The sequence below is a fragment of the Ipomoea triloba genome, chromosome 2 (genome assembly GCF_003576645.1).
Source record: "Ipomoea triloba cultivar NCNSP0323 chromosome 2, ASM357664v1".
NCBI lineage: Eukaryota > Viridiplantae > Streptophyta > Magnoliopsida > Solanales > Convolvulaceae > Ipomoea > Ipomoea triloba.
Genome location: NC_044917.1, coordinates 1,982,384 through 2,004,189, shown reverse-complemented (window position 1 = coordinate 2,004,189; position 21,806 = coordinate 1,982,384). Strand labels below are relative to the sequence as shown.

The 21,806-nt window shown below is 37.3% G+C and overlaps 5 protein-coding genes across 6 annotated transcripts in view; 4 read left to right on the top strand and 1 right to left on the bottom strand.

Annotated features, from left to right (window-relative positions):
* Window positions 1–151: 151 nt before the first annotated feature.
* On the bottom strand, window positions 152–2,523 carry LOC116010572 (exocyst complex component EXO70A1-like). The gene has a single exon (XM_031250045.1). The coding sequence runs from the start codon at window positions 2,367–2,369 to the stop codon at window positions 507–509; it is 1,863 nt and encodes a 620-aa protein (XP_031105905.1). The 5' UTR covers window positions 2,370–2,523; the 3' UTR covers window positions 152–506.
* Window positions 2,524–8,093: 5,570 nt separating this feature from the next.
* On the top strand, window positions 8,094–10,342 carry LOC116004833 (protein TIFY 10A-like). Its single transcript, XM_031245010.1, has 5 exons — window positions 8,094–8,428; window positions 8,826–8,997; window positions 9,090–9,364; window positions 9,532–9,589; window positions 9,721–10,342. The coding sequence occupies exons 1-5, from the start codon at window positions 8,278–8,280 to the stop codon at window positions 9,875–9,877; spliced, it is 813 nt and encodes a 270-aa protein (XP_031100870.1). The 5' UTR covers window positions 8,094–8,277; the 3' UTR covers window positions 9,878–10,342.
* Window positions 10,343–11,526: 1,184 nt separating this feature from the next.
* On the top strand, window positions 11,527–16,543 carry LOC116010323 (oligouridylate-binding protein 1B-like). 2 transcript variants are annotated; one of them, XM_031249677.1, is made up of 12 exons: window positions 11,527–11,788; window positions 12,719–12,780; window positions 13,156–13,258; window positions 13,373–13,449; window positions 13,529–13,590; window positions 13,682–13,769; window positions 14,088–14,163; window positions 14,232–14,262; window positions 14,453–14,572; window positions 14,765–14,847; window positions 15,457–15,633; window positions 16,235–16,543. In XM_031249677.1, exons 1-12 carry the CDS (start codon window positions 11,684–11,686, stop codon window positions 16,517–16,519), a joined length of 1,269 nt encoding a protein of 422 aa, XP_031105537.1. In that variant the 5' UTR covers window positions 11,527–11,683; the 3' UTR covers window positions 16,520–16,543. The 2 variants fall into 2 exon arrangements, with proteins under 2 accessions (XP_031105537.1, XP_031105536.1); XM_031249676.1 differs by having other exon boundaries at window positions 11,528–11,788; window positions 14,762–14,847.
* A 225-nt stretch (window positions 16,544–16,768) lies between these two features.
* On the top strand, window positions 16,769–18,120 carry LOC116010324 (oligouridylate-binding protein 1C-like). Its single transcript, XM_031249678.1, has 2 exons — window positions 16,769–16,974; window positions 17,576–18,120. Exons 1-2 carry the CDS (start codon window positions 16,933–16,935, stop codon window positions 17,858–17,860), a joined length of 327 nt encoding a protein of 108 aa, XP_031105538.1. The 5' UTR covers window positions 16,769–16,932; the 3' UTR covers window positions 17,861–18,120.
* A 956-nt stretch (window positions 18,121–19,076) lies between these two features.
* Window positions 19,077–21,806, top strand: part of LOC116010297 (protein PHYTOCHROME-DEPENDENT LATE-FLOWERING) — a 9,408-nt gene continuing 6,678 nt past the window's right edge. The window contains exons 1-5 of the mRNA XM_031249642.1: window positions 19,077–19,492; window positions 20,571–20,613; window positions 20,758–20,822; window positions 20,928–20,996; window positions 21,121–21,201. Of these exons, the coding sequence (XP_031105502.1) occupies window positions 19,307–19,492; window positions 20,571–20,613; window positions 20,758–20,822; window positions 20,928–20,996; window positions 21,121–21,201 (444 nt within the window). The 5' untranslated portion in view covers window positions 19,077–19,306. The remainder of the gene's footprint in view (window positions 19,493–20,570; window positions 20,614–20,757; window positions 20,823–20,927; window positions 20,997–21,120; window positions 21,202–21,806) is intronic.

The following is a 21,806-nucleotide window of genomic DNA, read 5'->3' as shown; positions in this document are numbered from 1 at the left end:
AATGAATGAGACAGTTGTTTCTTCTGTACTCTTTAACTTTTTTACCATATAGAGCATCTGGAAATTTAGAAACTGGCAAATTGTCAAGTCCCCACAATAATGTCAACACCACACTGCATTAATCAAGCAAACCTATCTAGATTCTGAGATGTAATGTGAAATGAGAATCGTGTTAAAAATTTCCAAAACGTGAACCATTACAACAATTCACATATGAACAAAAGGAAACAAAATCTAAAAATGTGGAAGAAGTACAATCAAACACAGTGCTTACAGGGAATGAGCATTCAGGCAGGCAGGGGGAGGAGCAATACCTATTCTGGAAACTTGATCATTTCTGTGGTTTGCAGCAAACAAACAATGACAATGACAATGCCCTCAACAATTGGCAAACTTGATAGAGGCCAGAACGATGACCAGACGCCTCATCTCTCGAGTACTCCACCAAAAAAAAAAGATTCAAAGAATTGTCCTAAGATTCTAACTGGTAATCAACCCTCTTAACTTCATTGGGATCTTCTTCTCAGGTGTTGAGAAGGCTGGTACCCTTCAAAGAAATCGAGGACGTCTGTCTCCAGGTCCTCGACTGAGTACTTAATGTAGTTCTCGGGGTGCTTGCCACTCTCAATATGAGTCCTAAACCGCCCAAGAAACGATCTGTAAGCTGGGATCAGCTTCTCTGATATGGAAATTCTCAGCTCCTCGCGAAGCTGAGTATCAGGGATGAGCCATGTGGATTGAGTCCTGTGAACCTCTTCAAACATGGCATTGAAGGTCTTAAATCTCTCTCTCAGAGCACTCTTGGACACTCCAGATGAAAAGCTGCCACTAACATGTAACCCTTCATCTCTCAGACAATGCAGAACTCTTACCCAGGTTGCTCTCTGGTAATTTGTGGCTGAATGTCTGAATTTCCCAGTTAACTTCCTCAGATAATAATCCCCAATCATCTCTCTCAATTCGGGTGAGCCTTTAATCTTCTGAACAATATAATGAACATTGTTCATCATGAACAAATGTGCCAAGGAGGTGTCTTTATAGTGCTTAGACTTGCCTTCTAAATTGAACTGCAAAATCACAATGATCCAGATCAAATGGTGGTCCAATGGAGTCTGCCCTTCCAGCTCTGTGAAATCCATATCAGGCGTGTTGGGATCGGTTGAATATCTTGATCCGGCTGAGGGCTTTGAAACAATCAATTCAACCAAAGTCTGCTTGTAATCTGAGATCAAACTTGCGTAATTCATTACGTATCTGGTCAAAGGATGAATGGTCCCTCCGGGGACCGGAATCTTTGACGGTTCCCGGAGAACTGCGTTTTCGAATTCAGACAATATCCCTCTGGCCGCCTCCGCTAACCTAGATAATATCTCAGCCGCCTGAACCCTGATTGACTCTGAGGATTTGGACTCGAAGACTATTTCAATATCCGGCAGTAAATCCGATAAAGCATCGTGAAGATCCAGTATCTTGAACAACTTCTCAGGCGACCGCCGGCTAATACTGATGGCCTCGGCGAAATTAAAAAGCTGGATAGCCGGACCTTTGATTGTCTCCATAAAGCAAGCATCGTCGGTAGCAGTGCCTAAACCCTCGAAAACTTGCTCGCATAGCTTCTTCTCGCTGGCGAATAGAACCCTAACGCACAATTTTGCGGCCCGAATCCACCGTCGGATCTTCATTTCCAGAGTCTCCCACTCCAGCCTCTGGATATCTCCGATGCTCAGCTTCTCTATCCCTAGCTTCCGGAAGCTCGCGTCCACGGAGGATTTCCGTACGCTTCCGTACACCTGAATACACTCCCGCAGATACCCGGCGGAAATCATCCGCTCCGCGATGCTCCGGAGGTCGAAAACCGCTTCCGGCGGCATTAGGTCGATTTCCTTGATGCTGTATGTAGATCGGTAGCTGCTGCTGCCGCTGTCCTGATGCTCCAGCTGTTTCTTCACGGAACCTCCATCTTTTCCGTCAATGCTTTTCAGCTCTTCGTCTCCCAAGTTCATTTCGCCGCTGGTGGTCCTGGAGGCGGCGGAGTAGTTGATCGAGGAAGAAGATGAGTTCAAGTCGGAGAGTAACTCGACTTCGATCGCGCTGGTGTGAGCGATGAGGATGTTCCGAAACTCGTCCTCCAGCCGAGCCATGGCGATCTGGATCGCGCTGTTGGCTTTGCTCTGGTCGTCGTCCAAGAGCGTGGTGGACTCCATTGACCGTTGGATTTCATCGACGGCCTGCAAGTACTGATCGATTTCCTGCCGGTCTCCTTCGAAGATCATCTTCTCCCTGGCCTCCTCCGACGTGGTCGAGTCCCACCGGAGCACTATCTTCTCCGCTGACTCGAATGCTACGGCGTCGTTCCCCGGCGGCTCCATGATGGAAAAATCCGGAATCTGGAATCGAAGATGTGAAGTTTTGGTGCGATTTATTGATTGCGCAGAGAAGAGAGATAGCCGAGCTACCAATAATGACGATGATGATCGATGGTGAAGAATAAAAATTGGAGGCTTTTGCGATTCTTTTCTCTATAAATGTTTATCTATTACAGAATAATTCTTCTTTTTTTTTTTTAATAATGTTTTGTTTATTTCTACATTTACTCGCAGTAGAAGATGAGTGGTAAATTATTGCGGCGTGAAAGTTAGGCATGTTCTGTTGTCTGAAACTGAGAAACCGTTGGACTAAGACTTGATTCCGCCGCCGGCGGCAGAACCTTTGGAATATTCCGACCATGCTTCCTCTCTGAAAGGGGCCTACAATTTACGGATATATACGAGTATTTTTTAACCCTCCGATTTTGTCGCCAACTCACCATTTTACCCCACCAGTCCACCACGTCGCGCTCAAATATTTAAAATATGTGTATTTTTTTAGTATAGTATACAAAATTTATATATTTATAAATTATACTAAAAGTACTACTAAACATTAACAGCACGTTTGGTTCACGGAATGAATTTTAAGGGAATAGGAATAGTATTCCATAAGGAATGGATTAGGTAAGGAATAGAATATGAATTGTATTCCAGCGTTTGGTTCGCGAAAGGAATAGACTTGGAATTGTATTCTAGCATTTGGTTGGTTAAAGGAATAGAAATGGAATATATATTTAAAAGACATAAATGCCCTTATACAAATTTATTATTATTACTATTATTATTAAAGGGTAAAAAAGAAAATATAATAAAATTCCTATTCCTGAGAGGTCAGGAATAGGTTAATACCAGGGGGGTTGGGGGTAATAGCTATTACCCTTGCAAGGGTAATAGACCATTCCCAGGAATAATATTCTTGGGAATACAACTGCTTACCAAACAACGGAATAGGCTATTACTGGGAATGCTATGCCATTCCCTGCTTATTCCGTGAACCAAACACCCTGTAAAATAATTAAATTTAAGAATGAGTACAAAATACTAAATAAAATAAATAAGATAACTGATTTGACCAATGAATAGTAAGTATAACGAACAAAATTGACAGATGAAGTATAATTTTTAAAATGTACTTATTTATGAAGTATAATTTTTAAAATGTACTTATTTAATCGAATTATTCACATTCTCCGCGAGCAAAATTAAGTTTTAATATGTTGGCCAACATGGTACCCAGCTGAATTTGATGGGTCAGCCAGGAAATAAGCTCATATTTACTCGCATTTTATGTCATCTTTAATCTCATTTTTAAGTTTCAAAATGTATATATCAATTTTAAAACAACTTTTGTTAGGTTGTTTATGCATTTAGGTACAATATCTCTCACGTAACACCCATTAACTTGTCCTTAAAGAAAATTCAATCACAATGAGAATTAGATTGAATTTCCAAGCCTCTCCTCACACAAACTATATTGTCCCACTATGATAATAGGGAAAATGGGAGGATTTTAAATGTCTTGTGTTCTTGATTGACTTGAAATTGAGGCATTGGGAAAATTTATAGTTGTAATTCTTGTTTATTCGATCACAAGATCGTCTTGTAGAATACGATTCTTATGTGCATTCCCATTAATTTCCTAGCTTGGTGTTTCAATCTCTCAATCTTATATGTTCTTTTGCATCTAGAAGATCGTGCTCCATTATCTGGATTTTTGCTTTCATTAACCGCATTTCATATCATTTTATTACCTTGTTATTTGTTTACTTACCGTTGATTATTGCTTGAATCTATTGCTCTTTGATTTGCTTAGCTTCTTGCCAACTGCCTAAACTTGGTGTCTAGCTAGTTCGTTGTTCTTGCATTTAACATACCATAACACCCAATCCCCTATAGATGGCATTTTACCTGTACACTATTTTATACATTACTAGGTAGTCAGCTAGATACGTATGTTAAAGCCATAGTTATGATTTAATCCGAAAACATGTATGAAGACCTCACTAGGTAGTCAGCTAGATACGTATGTTAAAGCCATAGTTATGATTTAATCCGAAAACATGTATGAAGGCGGTAGTGTAGGGTTTAAATCCGAAAACATGTATGAAAAAAGTAACTTAAAAATATTGAAATATCTAAATTAAATGTTGTGGTGTCTTTTTGAGCTTAGGATTAGTCATTAGTCTTAGAATTGCTAAGTTATAAAAAAAAAATAAAGGAAATATAAATTGATGGCAAATTTAATGAAGTCAACTCTGCAACCGCATTCCTTATTAAAAAAGCCGACATTCACGTGCATGCATGCTTGCACGTAGTCACAGAACAATTATACAACAAATATAAGTTGATTAATAATTTCATATGATATGATTCTTATTTTATTATAATAATTAATAATACACCTCACTGACAAGAGTACGTGTGTGTATACTGTATAGCAACTACATATAGCACCTATTATAATTACAAACACTAATTACTAAACAAAACAACCCTAAGTAATAAGCTTATACGGCTGGTGAAATGGTGAGTGCGTGGTAAGTCAACATCAATTTATAAAAATGTATATTATTGTGATGTAATATCTTAGTAATGATTAATGACTCAATGTGAGTTATTTGAATTGCATGCTTAGTAGTTATATATGTTAATTGCTATGTATATATAAATATGTCACAAATTGTGATGAAAACAATATAATCCAAACTAAGTTAGTGAGACAGTTGACTTAGTAATTTCAATTTTGATTCTCTATGACAGCTTCCTATTAGGTTTTTTTTTCTTTTTTTCTTTTTTGAAATAATAAACTATGGACGATTTAAACACGTTTTATGCAGATACTTTGTTGCACCCAGGCCAAAACACGTTTAAATTCTCATGATGCATGATTGCACATTGAATCTTGAGTCTGCTTGTGTATCCGGACGTCAGATCGATGCATCACAAAAGCTGTATATAAGCTGGCAAACAATCTATATATGGTGCAATCTTGCAGAGTTGCAGGGGGGAAACAATTATATATACGTATATAAGTATACGTGCAGATCAGTGGTTGCACGAGTGTTAACGTAGTAATTAAGGTAATTATTATCTTTAAATCACGAATTGTTTGCATTGTTTAATGAGTATGGGGTAATAAAGAAACTTAAGCACTATCATTCTGCTGTCAACGAGGCTGTCAGTGAAATCTTGTGACATTAACGTTGCACATTGCCAGGTTATATGATTCTGGATGCCTGAGCCTTCTGCATAATAGTTTGTTTAATTAACCATCCATTCTTTCTTTCAAAAAAAAAAAAACAAAAAAAACCATCTATTCCCTTAGCATCTATATTCCAGCTGTAATGGTTTAGCATAGATATTAGCTGTGACTACACAGGCTAGGCGTTGCCATTAGTAAATGGTCAATTTTGTTACCACCCCAGCAATTCGTCTTATTAACATGTACTCCCTCCATCCCATTTTACATGTCTTATTTTCCTTTTTAGTTTGTCCCAAAATAGTGTCTTCTTTCTAAAATTGAACATAACTATCATTCTACATTTCTCAATTTACCCTTTTGACTTTTCAACTTTTTAGGCTATTAATGAGATAAGTACAATTGTACTTTGTACAAATAACACCTACTTTTGAAGGGCAAAATTGGAAAGTTAGTATCATTTGTTATGTTGTATTAAAAACCGTACAAAAAGTAAATGAGACAAACAATTAGGGACGGAGGGAGTATTGATTTACTTTCTTGTACTTTTTTTTGTATGTTCAAAACTAAGTATTAATTACAAAAATTGAAGAGGTAGCAGCCTACGCGCAATTTTTACTTAGACCGTGCATTGTCGTTTTGATTAATGAAAACAAACAACTGAAATGGCCTCCGTTCCGCGCAACTCCAGTTCCCTTTAAACAAAATTGTAGTTCATTTTCAACACAACTGCAATTTATTTTCGATATAACTGCAGTTTCATTCGACATTATACACTCAAATATTTGAAATTGTTATTCAATTTAGAACTACAGTTTCTTTTATAATACACTGCAATTTACTTTCAACACAACTACAATATCATTTCGATATAACTACAGTTTCATTAGACAATATACACTCAAAAATGTGAAACTGTTATTCAGTATCGGTTCAACACAACTGTAGTTCCCTTTTTAACACAACTGCAATTCCTTTTCGATATAACTGCAGTACAAAAAATGTGAAACTGTTATTTAATATCAGTTCAACACAACTGCAGTTCATTTCCGATATAACTACAGTTCCATTCGATAATATAAAAACAAATGTGAGGCAGTACCTTTCGAGATGAACTATAGTATCAATTACGGAGCTCTGTTACGACTAACGGTCGTCATTTCTCCCACTTATTGAAACGACGTCGTTTTGTGACAATGCTTCACAATGCATTGTGGTCCAACTGCAGCCTACGATGTTGGGCTGACAGTAAAAGCACTTGGACAGTGGGGTGTAAGAAAAAATTGTGGAACTGGGTTTATCCAAAACAACAGATACAATGCCATTTGTAAAATGGGCCGCATTCAAAATTAGTGGGCTGAAATAATAGCCCAGTAACGTTACTGGCCCAAAGAGCATTATTAAGGGGCGTTGGATCTTTGTACGGCGGCGTGGAGGGCTATCCCGGCATTTATTCAGGAAATTAATTGGCGTGAGCGTAACAGATGCGGAGGGTAAAGATTCCAGGTTGAGACCTGACATGCTGGCATAGTGGCATTATAGCAATGTAGCAGGATCAGCGAAGAAACGTGCTTCTGGAATGGGCCCCTCCGGCCCAACTTGGTACCCGTCGGCACGTCTCTACAAGATTACAACTAGTAGTTATAATTTTAAAATGTTGTTTTCAAATTTTGTTTTTTTTTTTTAAATGTTAAATAATGCCCCGGGCATATGGCGCAGTGACAAAGAGCGAGTTTGTTGATGGTGTGTGCAACTGTGCTAGTAGTTTCAGTATTCTTTACTGTTGTGTGGGAACAACCAGTTTCAGATAGCGGAGGTAAATTTTCTCATACATCAAAGCATTATTTCTTGTGAGTTGTTATCTTCTTTGATCCTCTTAAAAAAGTCAGAACCTAAATTATCTTAAGTTTCTTAATTATCGACTAGGTGTCAAAAGTCAAGTAATCTTCTTTAATTCTTGGACATGTGTAAAGACTTTTATCATCTTTCTTGATCATCGACTATATCTTAACTACAACTTTGCAGCACTAGGCAAAATGCAATGCCTAAACTCTATAAAAAAGTATGGCCTAAAAATACAAATAATAAACTAATAATTAAATAAAAAGTACAGTATTTTATACTAAAAATAACTTTGCAGCATGTGCTAAAAATAAAAATAATATACTCCGGTAATAATTAAATAAAAAAGTATTTTATACTAAAAAAAAATCTTTGCAGCACTAGGCAAAATTTAATGCCTAACCTCTATAAAAAATGCATGGCCTAAAGTTATTTTATACTAATAACAAATATTTTATTTTCCATAATTGCGTACTGCGCTCGTATTTAAAGACGTGGACTAGAATTTAAAGCACGTGTTCTTAATGCGAAGATTCGGTTTCCAGCCGACGGGACGTGAGCGTGAGCTGCGAGGTTTCCCATTCCACCAAGGCACTTATCCTCTGTGTCTCTTTCGTCTTGCGACAATTAAAACGTGCGCAAAATGGTTAGAATAACATTAAAAATTTCCAAAATAAAAAGCACAAATTTTTGTGCGCAATTCAATCTGTGCAGCAGCCTTTGAATCCCGTCTACCCATATATTCCGGACTCTTCTCCTCTCTGTATCAGATACTCTGAATAGCTTCCGGTGCACTACACAGCAACAAGCTCGCCCCTTTTTGTCTTAATCTTCGTTTTTCGCCGGAAAATCAAGAAAATCTTGGCCATGCAGCTGCCGTTGGACGGTGGAAGGGCCGGCAGGGCGCCGGAGAAGTCGAATTTCTCGCAGACTTGCAGCCTCCTGGGTCAGTTCCTCAAAGGGAAAGGCAGCCGCGGAGATCTGGGTCTTGAAATTCGTGGCAAATTGGAGGCTGCAGGTAAATCATTACATCCCCTTTTGTTTATTTTACTGTTAAAATTATGATTTAGGGTTTTGGGTCGATGAGTTCAATTGATTTCTTGAATGCTTTTAGCAATTTTGTGCTTAAATGTTTGATTAGCTTCGAGGGAAATTTTCGAATGCCCAATTTTGTTCTTTAAATGTAACTAAATAGATTTGGGGGTTTATTAGCTTTATGTTTGTTAAACAATAAACGAACATGATAGCCCATTTGATTGTTCGGGAAGTCTGTTTCTCTGCTGACTGTAGGGAGTGGGGAGTGGATGTTTCGCCCTCCCGTTTCCATTTCTGATGTAATTTCCTATATTGTTGTTTGGTGTTAAAAAAAAAAAAAGAAGAGGATTTGGGGTTAATGGAATTCATTTGTGTTTCAGGGAAATCTGATATGTCTAATGCTGCAACCACCATAGACTTCCTAGCCAACATGGAGAAATCAAGTCAGATTCCAGAACTGGACTTGAATTCCACAGATCCCCTCCCTGAGCAGGATGATGCTATGGGGTCTGTTAGAACAATGGAGGAAAACGCAAATGAAGCTAGTACTAGGTTTGTCCCATGTTTTACACCTTCATTGTTTCGTACAAACAATGCTCAGTTCTTAGAGATGGTTCTGATATCATGTGTTACTCTATTTACAGCAAAGAAGCACCAAGAGAGCCCAAGACTGCTCCACTCACTATTTTCTACTCCGGCAAGATTATGGTGTTTGATGATTTCCCGGCAGACAAAGCCAGGGCAGTAATGTTGTTGGCAAGCAAAGTAAGCCATCAGGGCACTTTGGGCATTTCCCAGACTGCTGGTGCAGAATTCCAGCCTTTGGCGGCTAACTCAGTCAACCCACCTAGGAGGACTGCAAGTCCTGCACCACCATCTTCACCCCAAGTTTCTTCGCCTGCAGGATCTAATGTTTCTGGTAATTTCCCCGCTAATCGTTGAAATACTTCATATAATTTTATGGTTAGCAGGTTAGGTAGTCAGTAAGAGTACTATGTTGCTTTTTTGTCAAGAACGTCAATGGATTTTGTGCTCTACGAAAACTTAAAATGCGTTGTTAATCTGTTATGGTGTTGTTTGTTTCAGATCTTCCAATTGCAAGAAGATCATCCCTTCATCGATTCCTTGAGAAGAGGAAGGATAGGTAAGCATTTTGTGCTAACATGATCTTAATTCTTAACCATTAACACGAGGGCATATAGATTAGTAGTGCCATCTATATTTGCACCGTTTTATTTTAGGTGTGTGTTGTGCTAACTACTTTTTGTTGTTCAGGGCCACGGCTAGAGCGCCATACCAACTACATAATCCAGCCGCCGCTCCATCAGCAAAGAACGAAGGGTCATCTTCCAAGAACGAGGCTTCTTCTTCCAAGGCCGAGGGTTCCTCTTCCAGGACCGAGGACGAACTAGACCTCAACTTCAAGCTGTAGTCAATTTCATAGGCCTGACTTTCGTCGTTTAAGCCCTATCGTCTCCCAAGAACAAGGCTTCATAGCCTCATCTTCCAAGGGCGACTCGTCTCCCGAGAACAAGGATGAATTGGATCTCAACTTGAAGTTATAGTCCATATCTGCAGCTGCTTATAGTTCTAACCATTTTTGTTTAGTCCTTCCTCTCCTGTTTGCACCTAACTAGCCTCCTTTCTCTGACTTTTTTCTTAGTGGACTACACACCAACTTGTCTCAGCTGCGTTTTACACATGATAGATGTAGTTGTCATTAGTTATTGCTCTCACTTTGGCTCACCAAACTTGGTCAATGTCAATGAATATTCTTTAGATGTGTGATGCATATTTATTTAAAATGTAATGAACACTATGAGGTGTATATTCAATTGAAGACTTTATAATTTGTGATAAATAGTCATACATGTTGCAATGAAGGGTATTTTTGGAATTTTGGGGCTTGATTAATTTGTGTTTATTAATAATTATATTATAAATCAAGGATAACAACTTTAACGTAAATATCAATAAAAATATGCATGAAAAAACAAAAGGAATTGTAGGCCTAATAAATTAAAAGATAATATTTTATTAATGAAAAACATATGTACATGGTCCACTCATTATTAGTAGAGTTAGACGTCAATTCAGTTTCACATCCAAGCTAATTTATGGTTTGATATTTGTTGGAACCATAACTTTATGTGAAATGTTTAGTTCCAATTCCGTGAGTGATGATGATACATGTTCAAACTATTTTTTTTTTTTCAAATTTAAAATTTCCGTTATAACCTTATTTTCAACCTTCTAAATTGTAATTTGCTTAGGTGAAATACAACCTTAAACTTTACCCAAAGAATTAATTAGACACCTAAATTTTTAAAAATGCAATTAAATTCACAAATATGTTATTTTTATGCAAGTAAACTTATCAACTGATTATAAACCTGTTATAGGCAGTCATTCTCATTCCAATAAAAAATTCAATAAATCTCCACCACAACCACTTTTAATAGTCTTTTCTAGGAGAAGGCTACAAGTTTTGGTCGCATTCTTCGGAGAAGGCGACTTGTTCTAGTCTCCATCTCCGGCGAAAGTGACATTTACTGGTCGCCTTTGCCGGAGAAGACTACTATTTGGTCGATGGTGATGTTTCTCGGTAAAATTTATTCGGTCAACGGTAAAAAATATAGTCAACAATGTTATTTATATGTAACATGTTGGTTACCAGTAAATTTGACTTATTTAACTAAAAATAATATGTTTAAGCGTTTAATTACACTTATTTAAAGTTTAAGTACCTAATTGACGTTTGGTATAAAATTTAGGGACCTATTTGACTATTTTCCCTTCCTTTATATAGTTTGCAATTCCATCCGAAGCGAACTGTTGTTGGGCCGGAGGAATCTCCCATTTGAGTGCGGTGTACTAAATCTGTACCAGCCCTTTTCTCCTATATATTGGGCCGGATGGTGAATTTAATTACGCTGTTGGGTCAAGTTCCAGCCCAATATGGAATTAGTAGGCCTAATTGTTTGGGTCACGACAAGCCCATCAACGCAACCGCAATCCGGGCGTATTTGTCGTGTTTTACGTAGTAGGCTGCAATAAATATCCATTGCGACAATGGTAATATCTCTCACCGTGTGCTTCTTTTTTATTTTTCATTTTTTATTTTTTATTTTTTGTTTCCATCTCCTTCTAGACCGTCGGTACTTACCTATATAGGAAAGTCTATCACCGGACGAATTCACCTCCGATCATTTGATTCATCCAATCGGCGCCGGAGAAAATGCAGCACCAGAGGCTGAAGCAACAGCAACAGCAAGCCTTGATGCAACAAGCTCTTCTTCAACAACAGTCTCTTTATCACCCTGGCTTATTGGCTGCTCCTCCGGTTAGATTTTATGCCTTTTTGTTGTTTCAATTTTATTAGCTTGATAAATATGGAGTGTAATTTCTATTCGAGATTCTAGCGCTTGGATTGTAAGCTGCACAGTCGTTTGCCTAATATTGTGTGTATGAGGTTTGAAGATGCGCGCTTGAGATTGTAGAGATGATGTCTAAGCTGCTATGTTATTGTTTTGTTTTGTGCTTATGAGGTTTGAGAATTGATTGTTTAAAATTGAGGAAATTAGCTTTTGCTCCTGAAAACTTTTCCAACAATTTTATGCTCTAATTTTGGGGGTTCATTTCGGTTGTTTTTCTATCTTCATTAAGATAGCTCAAAAAGCATATGCTAGGCGCAGGCTTTCCTTTTTGGTGGTGTTTCTCACAGTTACGAACCACCTCCATTATGAAAATATGAATAGGTTTTGAATGACTCAAGCTATAGGGATTGATTCTGTGAAACATATTGAAGTTAGAGTGTTTTTTTCTCTTTTTCCATTTGATTCGTATTCTATACTAAGTGTTTAGCAAATAGAAAGAAAGTCTACTGAGTTTTTATAGAATAACATTCTTCTCAATGCTTCATTTTTGAGGGAGAGTAAGAGTTGGAAGGTAACTGTATGCAATTAAACTTCTTGTGCAATGCATTTCTGCCCCTGAACCTTCAGTTTTAACAAAATTTAATACTCTCAAGTGAACACATAAAAGAGTAATTTGACTAAGGTTACAGCATATCCAACTTAAAGCTATGTTGCTCTTATCTTTGTCACTACCTTTGTGTTAGCATCTTTACTTTCTTTGTGTTAGTTCTCCAACAGCTCACTATCTCTTCCCAGTTCTTTAGACCTATTTCTAAAAAGTATATTTGCATGGATTAAGTTTTCTATTTTTTTTTTTAAATTAATTTAATAAATGATAAGATATTTTTATCTTCCAGATTGAACCAATACCAAGTGGAAATATGCCTCCCGGGTTTGATCCAAGCACGTGCCGCAGTGTGTGAGTGTTGGACTTATTTTAATATTTCAATTTCTTTCTTTTCTTGTCGCATTTTTCTTTGGCTGTTGTGTATGCAACACACGAGACAGAAGTCTATAGTGACCACCTCTTTGTTCTACTATTATCTAATTCATGTAACTCATGAATTTATAGCCTTCTATAGCGAATTCATCTGTTTAAGCAAACCCAGTTAGATTCATTTTACTTTTCCTTCTGCTAGAAGAAAGGGTTATACTTATTCCTTTATCTGATCTACCTAATTCATTCTTACTACTACTGTGACTTGAAGAGGCTCTTATGTATCTGTTTATTTTTTTTTTTGTTTTCTTTTTTCTTTTAAAATTTCTAGTTTTGTTTATTTTCGAGAAAATGCAGGTATGTTGGCAATATTCACCAGCAGGTGACTGAACCACTTCTGCAGGAAGTTTTCTCGAGTACTGGTCCTGTTGAAGGCTGCAAACTTATACGAAAGGAAGATGTACTTTTTATATCTCAAACTTGCCTGTATATTTGACTTCTTTTCAGATGAATGGATTTCTTTTTGGCAAACTGCAAACATCTCTTGTTTTGAACAAATTTTCTTTCCATGCAGTCATCCTATGGTTTTGTTCATTACTATGACCGTGCATCTGCTACCCTTGCTATATTGTCACTTAATGGAAGGCATCTGTAAGTATAGATTAGATATATCTCTTACATGCTGGCTCTCTCTCTCTTTTGGTGATGCTTTTCATTCTGTTAATTTCAGCTTTGGACAGCCTATAAAAGTTAATTGGGCATATGCCAGTAGCCAGAGGGAGGATACCTCAAGTGTGTATTTAAATTCTGTAATTACAGTATTAAGTATTAGACAATAATCTTTATGGAATTCTGGCTAACTGGGTGATGTTATAATTTGTAGGTCATTACAATATATTTGTGGGTGACCTTAGCCCTGAAGTTACTGATGCTATGTTATTTACCTGCTTCTCAACTTACCCTAGCTGTTCGTAAGTGCCTACTCATTTCGTTCTGCAGTAGTGCTGTTACGATTTCCTTCCATTTCAGCCAAAAGCCCCAAAGCGTGGCTGCAACCAAAATGAGCTGGCTCTCAAGTAGTGAGCTTGGGTTGTCATGTTTTACCCACCTAGGCTTATAGATTGTCACTGATATCTGATCGGCTCAATATATTTGCAGTAGTGTACATCATTTGTTTTTTGTCTGATCTTGTTGGTTAGACATATAAATGCAACAGGTGCATACATACCAGTGAAATGATTTTTATTGCATACATACAGCGAGATGATTTTTGACATGCTTTGTTTTAGTGATGCAAGGGTCATGTGGGATCAGAACACTGGGCGTTCTAGAGGTTATGGATTTGTTTCTTTCAGAAATGAGCAGGTAACCTTGTTTGCAAGTATTTCCCATGCTATGGAGTGCTGTAATTTACTGCTCTGCTTTCTCTTCAGGATGCTCAATGCGCCATTAATGATCTAACAGGTGAGGAAGATGCAAAAATTTTGTTTAGTATAATTGTGTTGTATTTTTAGTACTTGAAATGCTAGAACAGAAATTGAGTGCATATTCATACAGGATGAACTATATGGATCTATGAAATAACCTTATTGTAGAAGCTCATGTCAAATTGCACGAGTTTCTGCCCTTCATTTATGTTTGCCCTTTGTTTCAGGAAAATGGCTTGGCAGTAGACAAATTCGTTGTAACTGGGCTACAAAAGGTGCTAATAACAATGATACCAAACAAAGTTCTGATGCAAAAAGTGTTGTGGAGCTGACAAATGTCTCATCAGGTGTGCAATTATCTATGTGCTGCAAAGAGTTTTTGAGCTTAAGCAAATTGATTCTTTGAAAAGCCTTTTAGGATCTGAAATTGCGATTGTATATTAATGCCTTCTGTTATCAGTTGACTTGAGCAATCAACATGGATGTTTCTTAAAATGAAGATGCTATGTTTATTTGTTACTCTCTTGCTTTTGCAGAAGATGGTAAAGAGGCAACAAACAATGAAGCTCCTGAAAATAACCCGCAATTCACCACTGTGTATGTGGGCAATCTTGCTCCTGAGGCAAGAAATTCATCTCCTTTTTCTAGCATGTGTTCTCTCTGATCTTTTCACCTTTCGTCATTTTTTTCACCCCCTGTTGTCCTTGTCACTGTTCTCAAGAATATGGCATTTTATGTTCTGGTACTCTACTACTCTCTGGTTTCTGTTCAAGAATCCTGAAATCCGCTAAATTGTTAGCCATTGAAAAAGATGGAGCAAATTGTGTTTTTGGTCCAAAAGTTGTAATTAAGTTTCTTTTTGGTTCTTAATGTTTCAGTAATTTCAATATCATCTTGCATTCACGCAATACCAAAATTCTTATTATCTATTTTTCAAAATATTAGTTCATTTAGTTGGATATGTCATTGGGTTCTAATTGGAACTTTTTTTTTTTTTTTTTTTTTTTTCAAAAAATTGGTATAAATGACATTTGGATCTAATTGAAACCAATGCCATACATTTAGGAATTAGGATCATATTGAAACTTAATTAATGTTGTGGGACCAAAAGTGAAATTTATTTGAAGATGGAAATTTTGCCTAATCAAACCCTGCATGTTGTGCTGTAGCTTTCTGCCTTGTGAAAACCATTCTTTGCATAGATGTTGAAATCAATTTTTTTAAACCACAGGTAACACAGCTTGACCTTCATCGTCATTTACATGCCCTTGGTGCTGGGGTAATTGAGGAAGTTCGTGTCCAGCGTGATAAAAATTTTGGTTTTGTAAGATATAACACACATGCCGAGGCTGCTCTCGCTATTCAGATGGGAAATGCTCAGTCAATTCTTCGTGGAAGACAGATTAAGGTTTCTCTTCCTGATTAACAGCAAATATTTTGTTTGTCAATTGTTTCTGAACAATCTTTTGTTGTATAGAATTAACTATTTTAACCAGTCTATGCATTTCCCTTGGGAGAAAAGTGTTTCTGGAGAATAGTATTTCCAGTCCCCTGTTTTTAGGATGTCCACTTTCAATACCCCTTTCTGTCATTGTGGTGGAAATAATCCCCAACAACTGCCGCTTTGGAACCTAAATTGCTATTCACACTGACAAAAACTGCTTTTTTCTTTCTTGACATTGATCAAAACTGATTTTCTTTATGTTCTTTCTTTTTACTCCATACTTTTATTTGCCCACATAGGATCTTTGTGCATTTATACTCATTCCCGGCATGAACTGACCTACTCCCCCCCACATATACACATTGCAACTAGGGGTTTAATCACTTACAACAAAAAAGAGGATAATCTGGAAACAGATAATCAACAGGAATGAATCTGAAGGGCTCAAGGCATCTACAACCTTGTATATTACAGTATATACAACATTATGTGCTTTATCTTTTCAGGTGCCCTGTCTGAATGTTAAAAGCTTGACTTTTGTTCCCTTCTCTTTAATGCATTTCAGTGCTCATGGGGTAACAAGCCAACACCACCTGGAACTGCTTCAAACCCTCTTCCTCCACCAGCTCCGGCACCCATGCAGGGTCTGTCAGCCATTGATCTTTTGGCTTATGAGCGCCAGGTAGCATTGGCCAAGATGGGAGGCATTCATGCCTTTGTGCAACCTCAGGGTCAACTTCCACCAAAGCAAGCATCCATGGGTATGGGCGTGGCTGGAGCAAGCCAGGCCATATATGATGCTGGTTTTCAGAACATGGCTGCTGCACAACAGCTTATGTACTATCAGTGATATTACGGTTTACAAGGAATTGGCATTGTGNTTTTTTTTTTTTTTTTTTTTTTTTCAAGAAATTGGTATAAATGACATTTGGATCTAATTGAAACCAATGCCATACATTTAGGAATTAGGATCATATTGAAACTTAATTAATGTTGTGGGACCAAAAGTGAAATTTATTTGAAGATGGAAATTTTGCCTAATCAAACCCTGCATGTTGTGCTGTAGCTTTCTGCCTTGTGAAAACCATTCTTTGCATAGATGTTGAAATCAATTTTTTTAAACCACAGGTAACACAGCTTGACCTTCATCGTCATTTACATGCCCTTGGTGCTGGGGTAATTGAGGAAGTTCGTGTCCAGCGTGATAAAAATTTTGGTTTTGTAAGATATAACACACATGCCGAGGCTGCTCTCGCTATTCAGATGGGAAATGCTCAGTCAATTCTTCGTGGAAGACAGATTAAGGTTTCTCTTCCTGATTAACAGCAAATATTTTGTTTGTCAATTGTTTCTGAACAATCTTTTGTTGTATAGAATTAACTATTTTAACCAGTCTATGCATTTCCCTTGGGAGAAAAGTGTTTCTGGAGAATAGTATTTCCAGTCCCCTGTTTTTAGGATGTCCACTTTCAATACCCCTTTCTGTCATTGTGGTGGAAATAATCCCCAACAACTGCCGCTTTGGAACCTAAATTGCTATTCACACTGACAAAAACTGCTTTTTTCTTTCTTGACATTGATCAAAACTGATTTTCTTTATGTTCTTTCTTTTTACTCCATACTTTTATTTGCCCACATAGGATCTTTGTGCATTTATACTCATTCCCGGCATGAACTGACCTACTCCCCCCCACATATACACATTGCAACTAGGGGTTTAATCACTTACAACAAAAAAGAGGATAATCTGGAAACAGATAATCAACAGGAATGAATCTGAAGGGCTCAAGGCATCTACAACCTTGTATATTACAGTATATACAACATTATGTGCTTTATCTTTTCAGGTGCCCTGTCTGAATGTTAAAAGCTTGACTTTTGTTCCCTTCTCTTTAATGCATTTCAGTGCTCATGGGGTAACAAGCCAACACCACCTGGAACTGCTTCAAACCCTCTTCCTCCACCAGCTCCGGCACCCATGCAGGGTCTGTCAGCCATTGATCTTTTGGCTTATGAGCGCCAGGTAGCATTGGCCAAGATGGGAGGCATTCATGCCTTTGTGCAACCTCAGGGTCAACTTCCACCAAAGCAAGCATCCATGGGTATGGGCGTGGCTGGAGCAAGCCAGGCCATATATGATGCTGGTTTTCAGAACATGGCTGCTGCACAACAGCTTATGTACTATCAGTGATATTACGGTTTACAAGGAATTGGCATTGTGTTTGAGATCCTTTTTTTTTCTTTTCTTTTAAACGTTTTAACGTTTGGAGAGTTTGGTGTCTAGTTGTCTACTATTGATATGCTTGTCATGTGTATTTATTACATATTTATGTTCGAGGTCTGTTGTGTCATGTGTGGGAATATAATATTGACAGAAGCGGGTTATGCTATTACTTATCTTATGTCTTACGCTCACGTTATTTATGATATATATATTTTACAGCGGTGAAATTGCGCTTATGTTATGTAGTTGCATAAAATGTACAGTTCATACTTCATATAATGATGTTGTCATTCAGTGTAACTCTTCTTGAGGCAGCTTCGCACGGACCTGATAATGTATAACGGGGTTCATGTATGATAAGTGGGGGTAATGTTTTGCATAGACACCTGCCCCCAGTTTGCACCATTAGGCATTAGCGATAAGCAAGAGGCACCCCTTTAAAAGTACATCAATTTCACGAACTCCAAGTGAGGCAAGTTGTAGGGAGATGCCTTTTAATCTTCACATCTATGAACATACCTTAGACTCTTAGAGCCTTGGAGTGCTTGCTTAGTAAATCTCTATAGCCTCTAGCAAATGGGAAAACGGCGCTTAACCACTATTCCCTCTATGTAGCTTTTGAGTAGCTACCATAAAAGCATTGCTTTTCTCCCAACAAATTACAAGACCATAATAGATTGTCCAAAGTTCTACCATAAGATTCATGTCTACTTCCACCTAATAATGGAATGAATTCATATTGCCACACCATGTAACGACGCGGGGTAAAGATTTGAACCCAACTTGAGAATTGATGAGTCATTGAGAGACTTTGACCAATCGATGATAGTGAAATGTTCTTATGCATAAAAGTGTATAGGCGTGCAACTCAAGATTTACCTCATTCATAGACCTTGGGACGAGTTCATAGGGTCCAGAGTATAGTTTGGTGAAATAAAAAAACCCAAGTTATAAAAAAAATGATATGAGATCAAAGCAAACATAATATTTGAATGAGTTAAAAATTATTAGGTCTCCGTTGGACAAAGTCAACGAACAGATTTTGGGGCGAAAGCAGCCCATCATAGCGTGGAATGTGGGCTTATCCGTATAGATCATCACGTTACAAGTGGGCTACAAACCCAGAAAAGGCCCAATTTCCAAAAAAAGTACTTGTAAATAGAAGCGGACCGGCCGACGTTCGATAACTTTTTGCAGTTCACTCTTTCAACATCCATCATCGAACGAATAAAAGAAAGCTCTGAGCTCGTCTTCCATGCTGGGTCTTACAGTGCTAGTTAATGCGGTTACTGCATTAAACCTCTTTAGGGTTCTTCCGTGCATCGAATTTCCGGATTATCTACACCACCCCCGGATTTAATCCTGTTTAGATCATAATCAGAAGCAGAAGTAGAAGAATAAAGGCAGCGGACAATGGGAATTTCGTTTAAGGTCTCCAAGACCGGTACAAGGTTTCGACCGAGAATACAAATCCACCCCGACACAGACGCCGCCGGTGACGAGGACGACGTCGTCTCCGCTGTCCAAAATCAGAAGCACAGGAATTCAGCTCTACCTCAACATGATTCCAATTCCGCATCTGCTGCTCGGACGGGCACGGTAATTGTGTTATCTATTCTCACAATTGTGTAAATTGTTTTCTCTTTGGTGCAATTTCAGCTTATTTGATTTCATTTTAAGTAATTCGAACACTTAAATTGAATCTCTGTGCCAGGAATGAGTTTCTTATGGCTTAATTTTCTGATGTTCTTTTGATGTTAAATATAACCTAAAGTTTTTCTTTCAGCTTATTTGGTTTCGTTTTCAGTAATTCGAACACTTAGATTGAAACTCTTTGCTAGGGGAATGCGTTTCCTACGGCTTAATTTCCTTAAGTTCTTTTGATGTCAAATATAACCTGAAATTTCCTCTCAGCTTATTTGGTTTCGTTTTCAGTAATTTGACACTTAAATTGAATCTCTGTGCCAGGGGAATGGGTTTAGTATGGCTTAGTTTTCTTAAGTTCTTTTGATGTTAAATATAACCTAAAGTTTTTCTTTCTAAATGTCATTTCTTTCGAGTCTTATTCAGTCAATGATGTTATGATGATTCTTTTTTTTTGCTATCAAGAAATTAAAGGCATCACAAATGAATATCTTTTTAGTTTTTGTTCTCAGTACCATTCTCATTCCATGGGATATCCAGTGAGAGCATTAGTGTTCTTATTAATAGTGTACAAAGAGGTTTCAGATTTTATCTCACACTAGTCAGCAGTGGGCAAAAAGTGTAATTATAACCAAAAGTATGCTGCCCTATGATGTTTATTTTGTTTGTCACTTGGTCATCGAACCCAGAGAATGGGTGAAAATGTGAAATATTATTTTTGGTATATTTTGTTGACAAATTTTGATGTCATTCATGGCTTACATTATTGTGTGAACCACTTTCTTCTTATTGGTTAATAGACAATGAAATGGACATAGTTTTAACTTTTAATGACATGACAAAGCTGATCTTGCAATGTGACCAATGGATCACAGTGAAAACATTGTATTTTGTTGATCATAGTTAATTGCGAGTTATGTGCTGGAAAATCTGAATCTTTTAATGCTAATAAGTGGTTAGTTTTCAAATTCTCGTTGGTTAGCATGCTCCTTTGTTTTGCCTTCAACTAATGTACTACTGCTTTACTGTATAGACTGAGGCGGCTGATCTTGACAACAACAGTGCTGGAGTCTCTGGTAGGTTCACTATTCTAAAGGATTTTCAATTTGCAAATACAAACAACACTGATTTAATTTGCTATTATTACTTTTTCTTTCTTTTATTTGACCCCTTTTGATTTTTATTCAATCCTGTGCTTCCTGTTTTTATACTTTTGCCAGAAAATGAAGTTTCATTCTCACTGAACCTCTATCTAGATGGATATTCTATTGGGAAACCATCAGAGGTTTGTAATTTCTTTGTCCTGTTTGTACTGCAAAAATAAAGGAAAAGAAAATAAAATTCTGGTCAGGTGTTTCAAACTGATAGCTATTCCACATTTAAATTTCAGAGTGATTCTTCTGGAGATGTTCCAAAATTTTTACACCCATATGATAGAGCATCTGAAACTCTCTTCTCAGTAAGTCTACTGCCAACCCCTTCTCTTTTGATTGCAAGTGATATAGGAATCTATTTTATCTTTTCCCATCCATTACTATATATCTTACCAACCCATTTCCCTCTTCTTTTTTCTGCTTCTTGAGGCAATTGAGTCTGGCCGGTTACCTGGTGATATTCTGGATGACATACCATGCAAGTACATTGATGGTGCACTTGTTTGTGAGGTGAGACTTCTAGGTCCTTACCTTCAACATTTGTTACGACTGATATACCATTAGTCAATATAGGATCATCTACATTAAAGTAATTACATTTCCTTGTGAAGTAGGAAAGAAAGAAAGAAATGAATTAAAGAGGCGGAATATTTGCTTTCTGTATGTAAAGAAATATGAGGCATTATATAGTGGCAGATCCTGCTTATTTAGTGCAATAGGGAATGGGATCCCTTAACTCTAGGCCAAATTGAGGATGTACAGAAAAATGATAGCCACATCACATCTTATTTATAGTTTTTATAAGACATCAGGAAACTATAGATGTTTTGTCATTCATGTACAGGATATGGATTTGGGTTACACAAAACATCGGCTTATCCTTTTACCTTAAAAAAGAGATTATACGATGAAGTGCAAAATGCCAGCTATTTGGTTTCAGCTTCACCTCTTTTCCTTACTGAAATAAATATAATATAATTATGCCTTCATGTTAGTTTGATTGCTACCTCACTTTAACTAGCTGATAGCTCACTCTGCCTGCTTCTGCGCTGATAATTTGACTTATAAAGTTTTTTTTTTTTTTTTTTTTTTTTTTTTTTTTTTTTTTTTAAAAG

Bases quoted from the DNA above. Each gene is read 5' to 3' on its own strand.
- LOC116010323 (XM_031249676.1), top strand. From the start codon at position 11,684: ATGCAGCACCAGAGGCTGAAGCAACAGCAACAGCAAGCCTTGATGCAA. The intron at 13,770-14,087 runs GTAAGTGCCTAC...GCTTTGTTTTAG, and splicing joins TCAACTTACCCTAGCTGTTC to TGATGCAAGGGTCATGTGGG. The intron at 14,848-15,456 runs GCAAGAAATTCA...TTTAAACCACAG, and splicing joins TGGGCAATCTTGCTCCTGAG to GTAACACAGCTTGACCTTCA.
- LOC116010324 (XM_031249678.1), top strand. From the start codon at position 16,933: ATGGGAAATGCTCAGTCAATTCTTCGTGGAAGACAGATTAAG. The intron at 16,975-17,575 runs GTTTCTCTTCCT...AATGCATTTCAG, and splicing joins TTCGTGGAAGACAGATTAAG to TGCTCATGGGGTAACAAGCC.
- LOC116010572 (XM_031250045.1), bottom strand. From the start codon at position 2,369: ATGGAGCCGCCGGGGAACGACGCCGTAGCATTCGAGTCAGCGGAGAAG.
- LOC116004833 (XM_031245010.1), top strand. From the start codon at position 8,278: ATGCAGCTGCCGTTGGACGGTGGAAGGGCCGGCAGGGCGCCGGAGAAG. The intron at 8,429-8,825 runs GTAAATCATTAC...TTTGTGTTTCAG, and splicing joins TGGCAAATTGGAGGCTGCAG to GGAAATCTGATATGTCTAAT. The intron at 9,590-9,720 runs GTAAGCATTTTG...TTTGTTGTTCAG, and splicing joins CTTGAGAAGAGGAAGGATAG to GGCCACGGCTAGAGCGCCAT.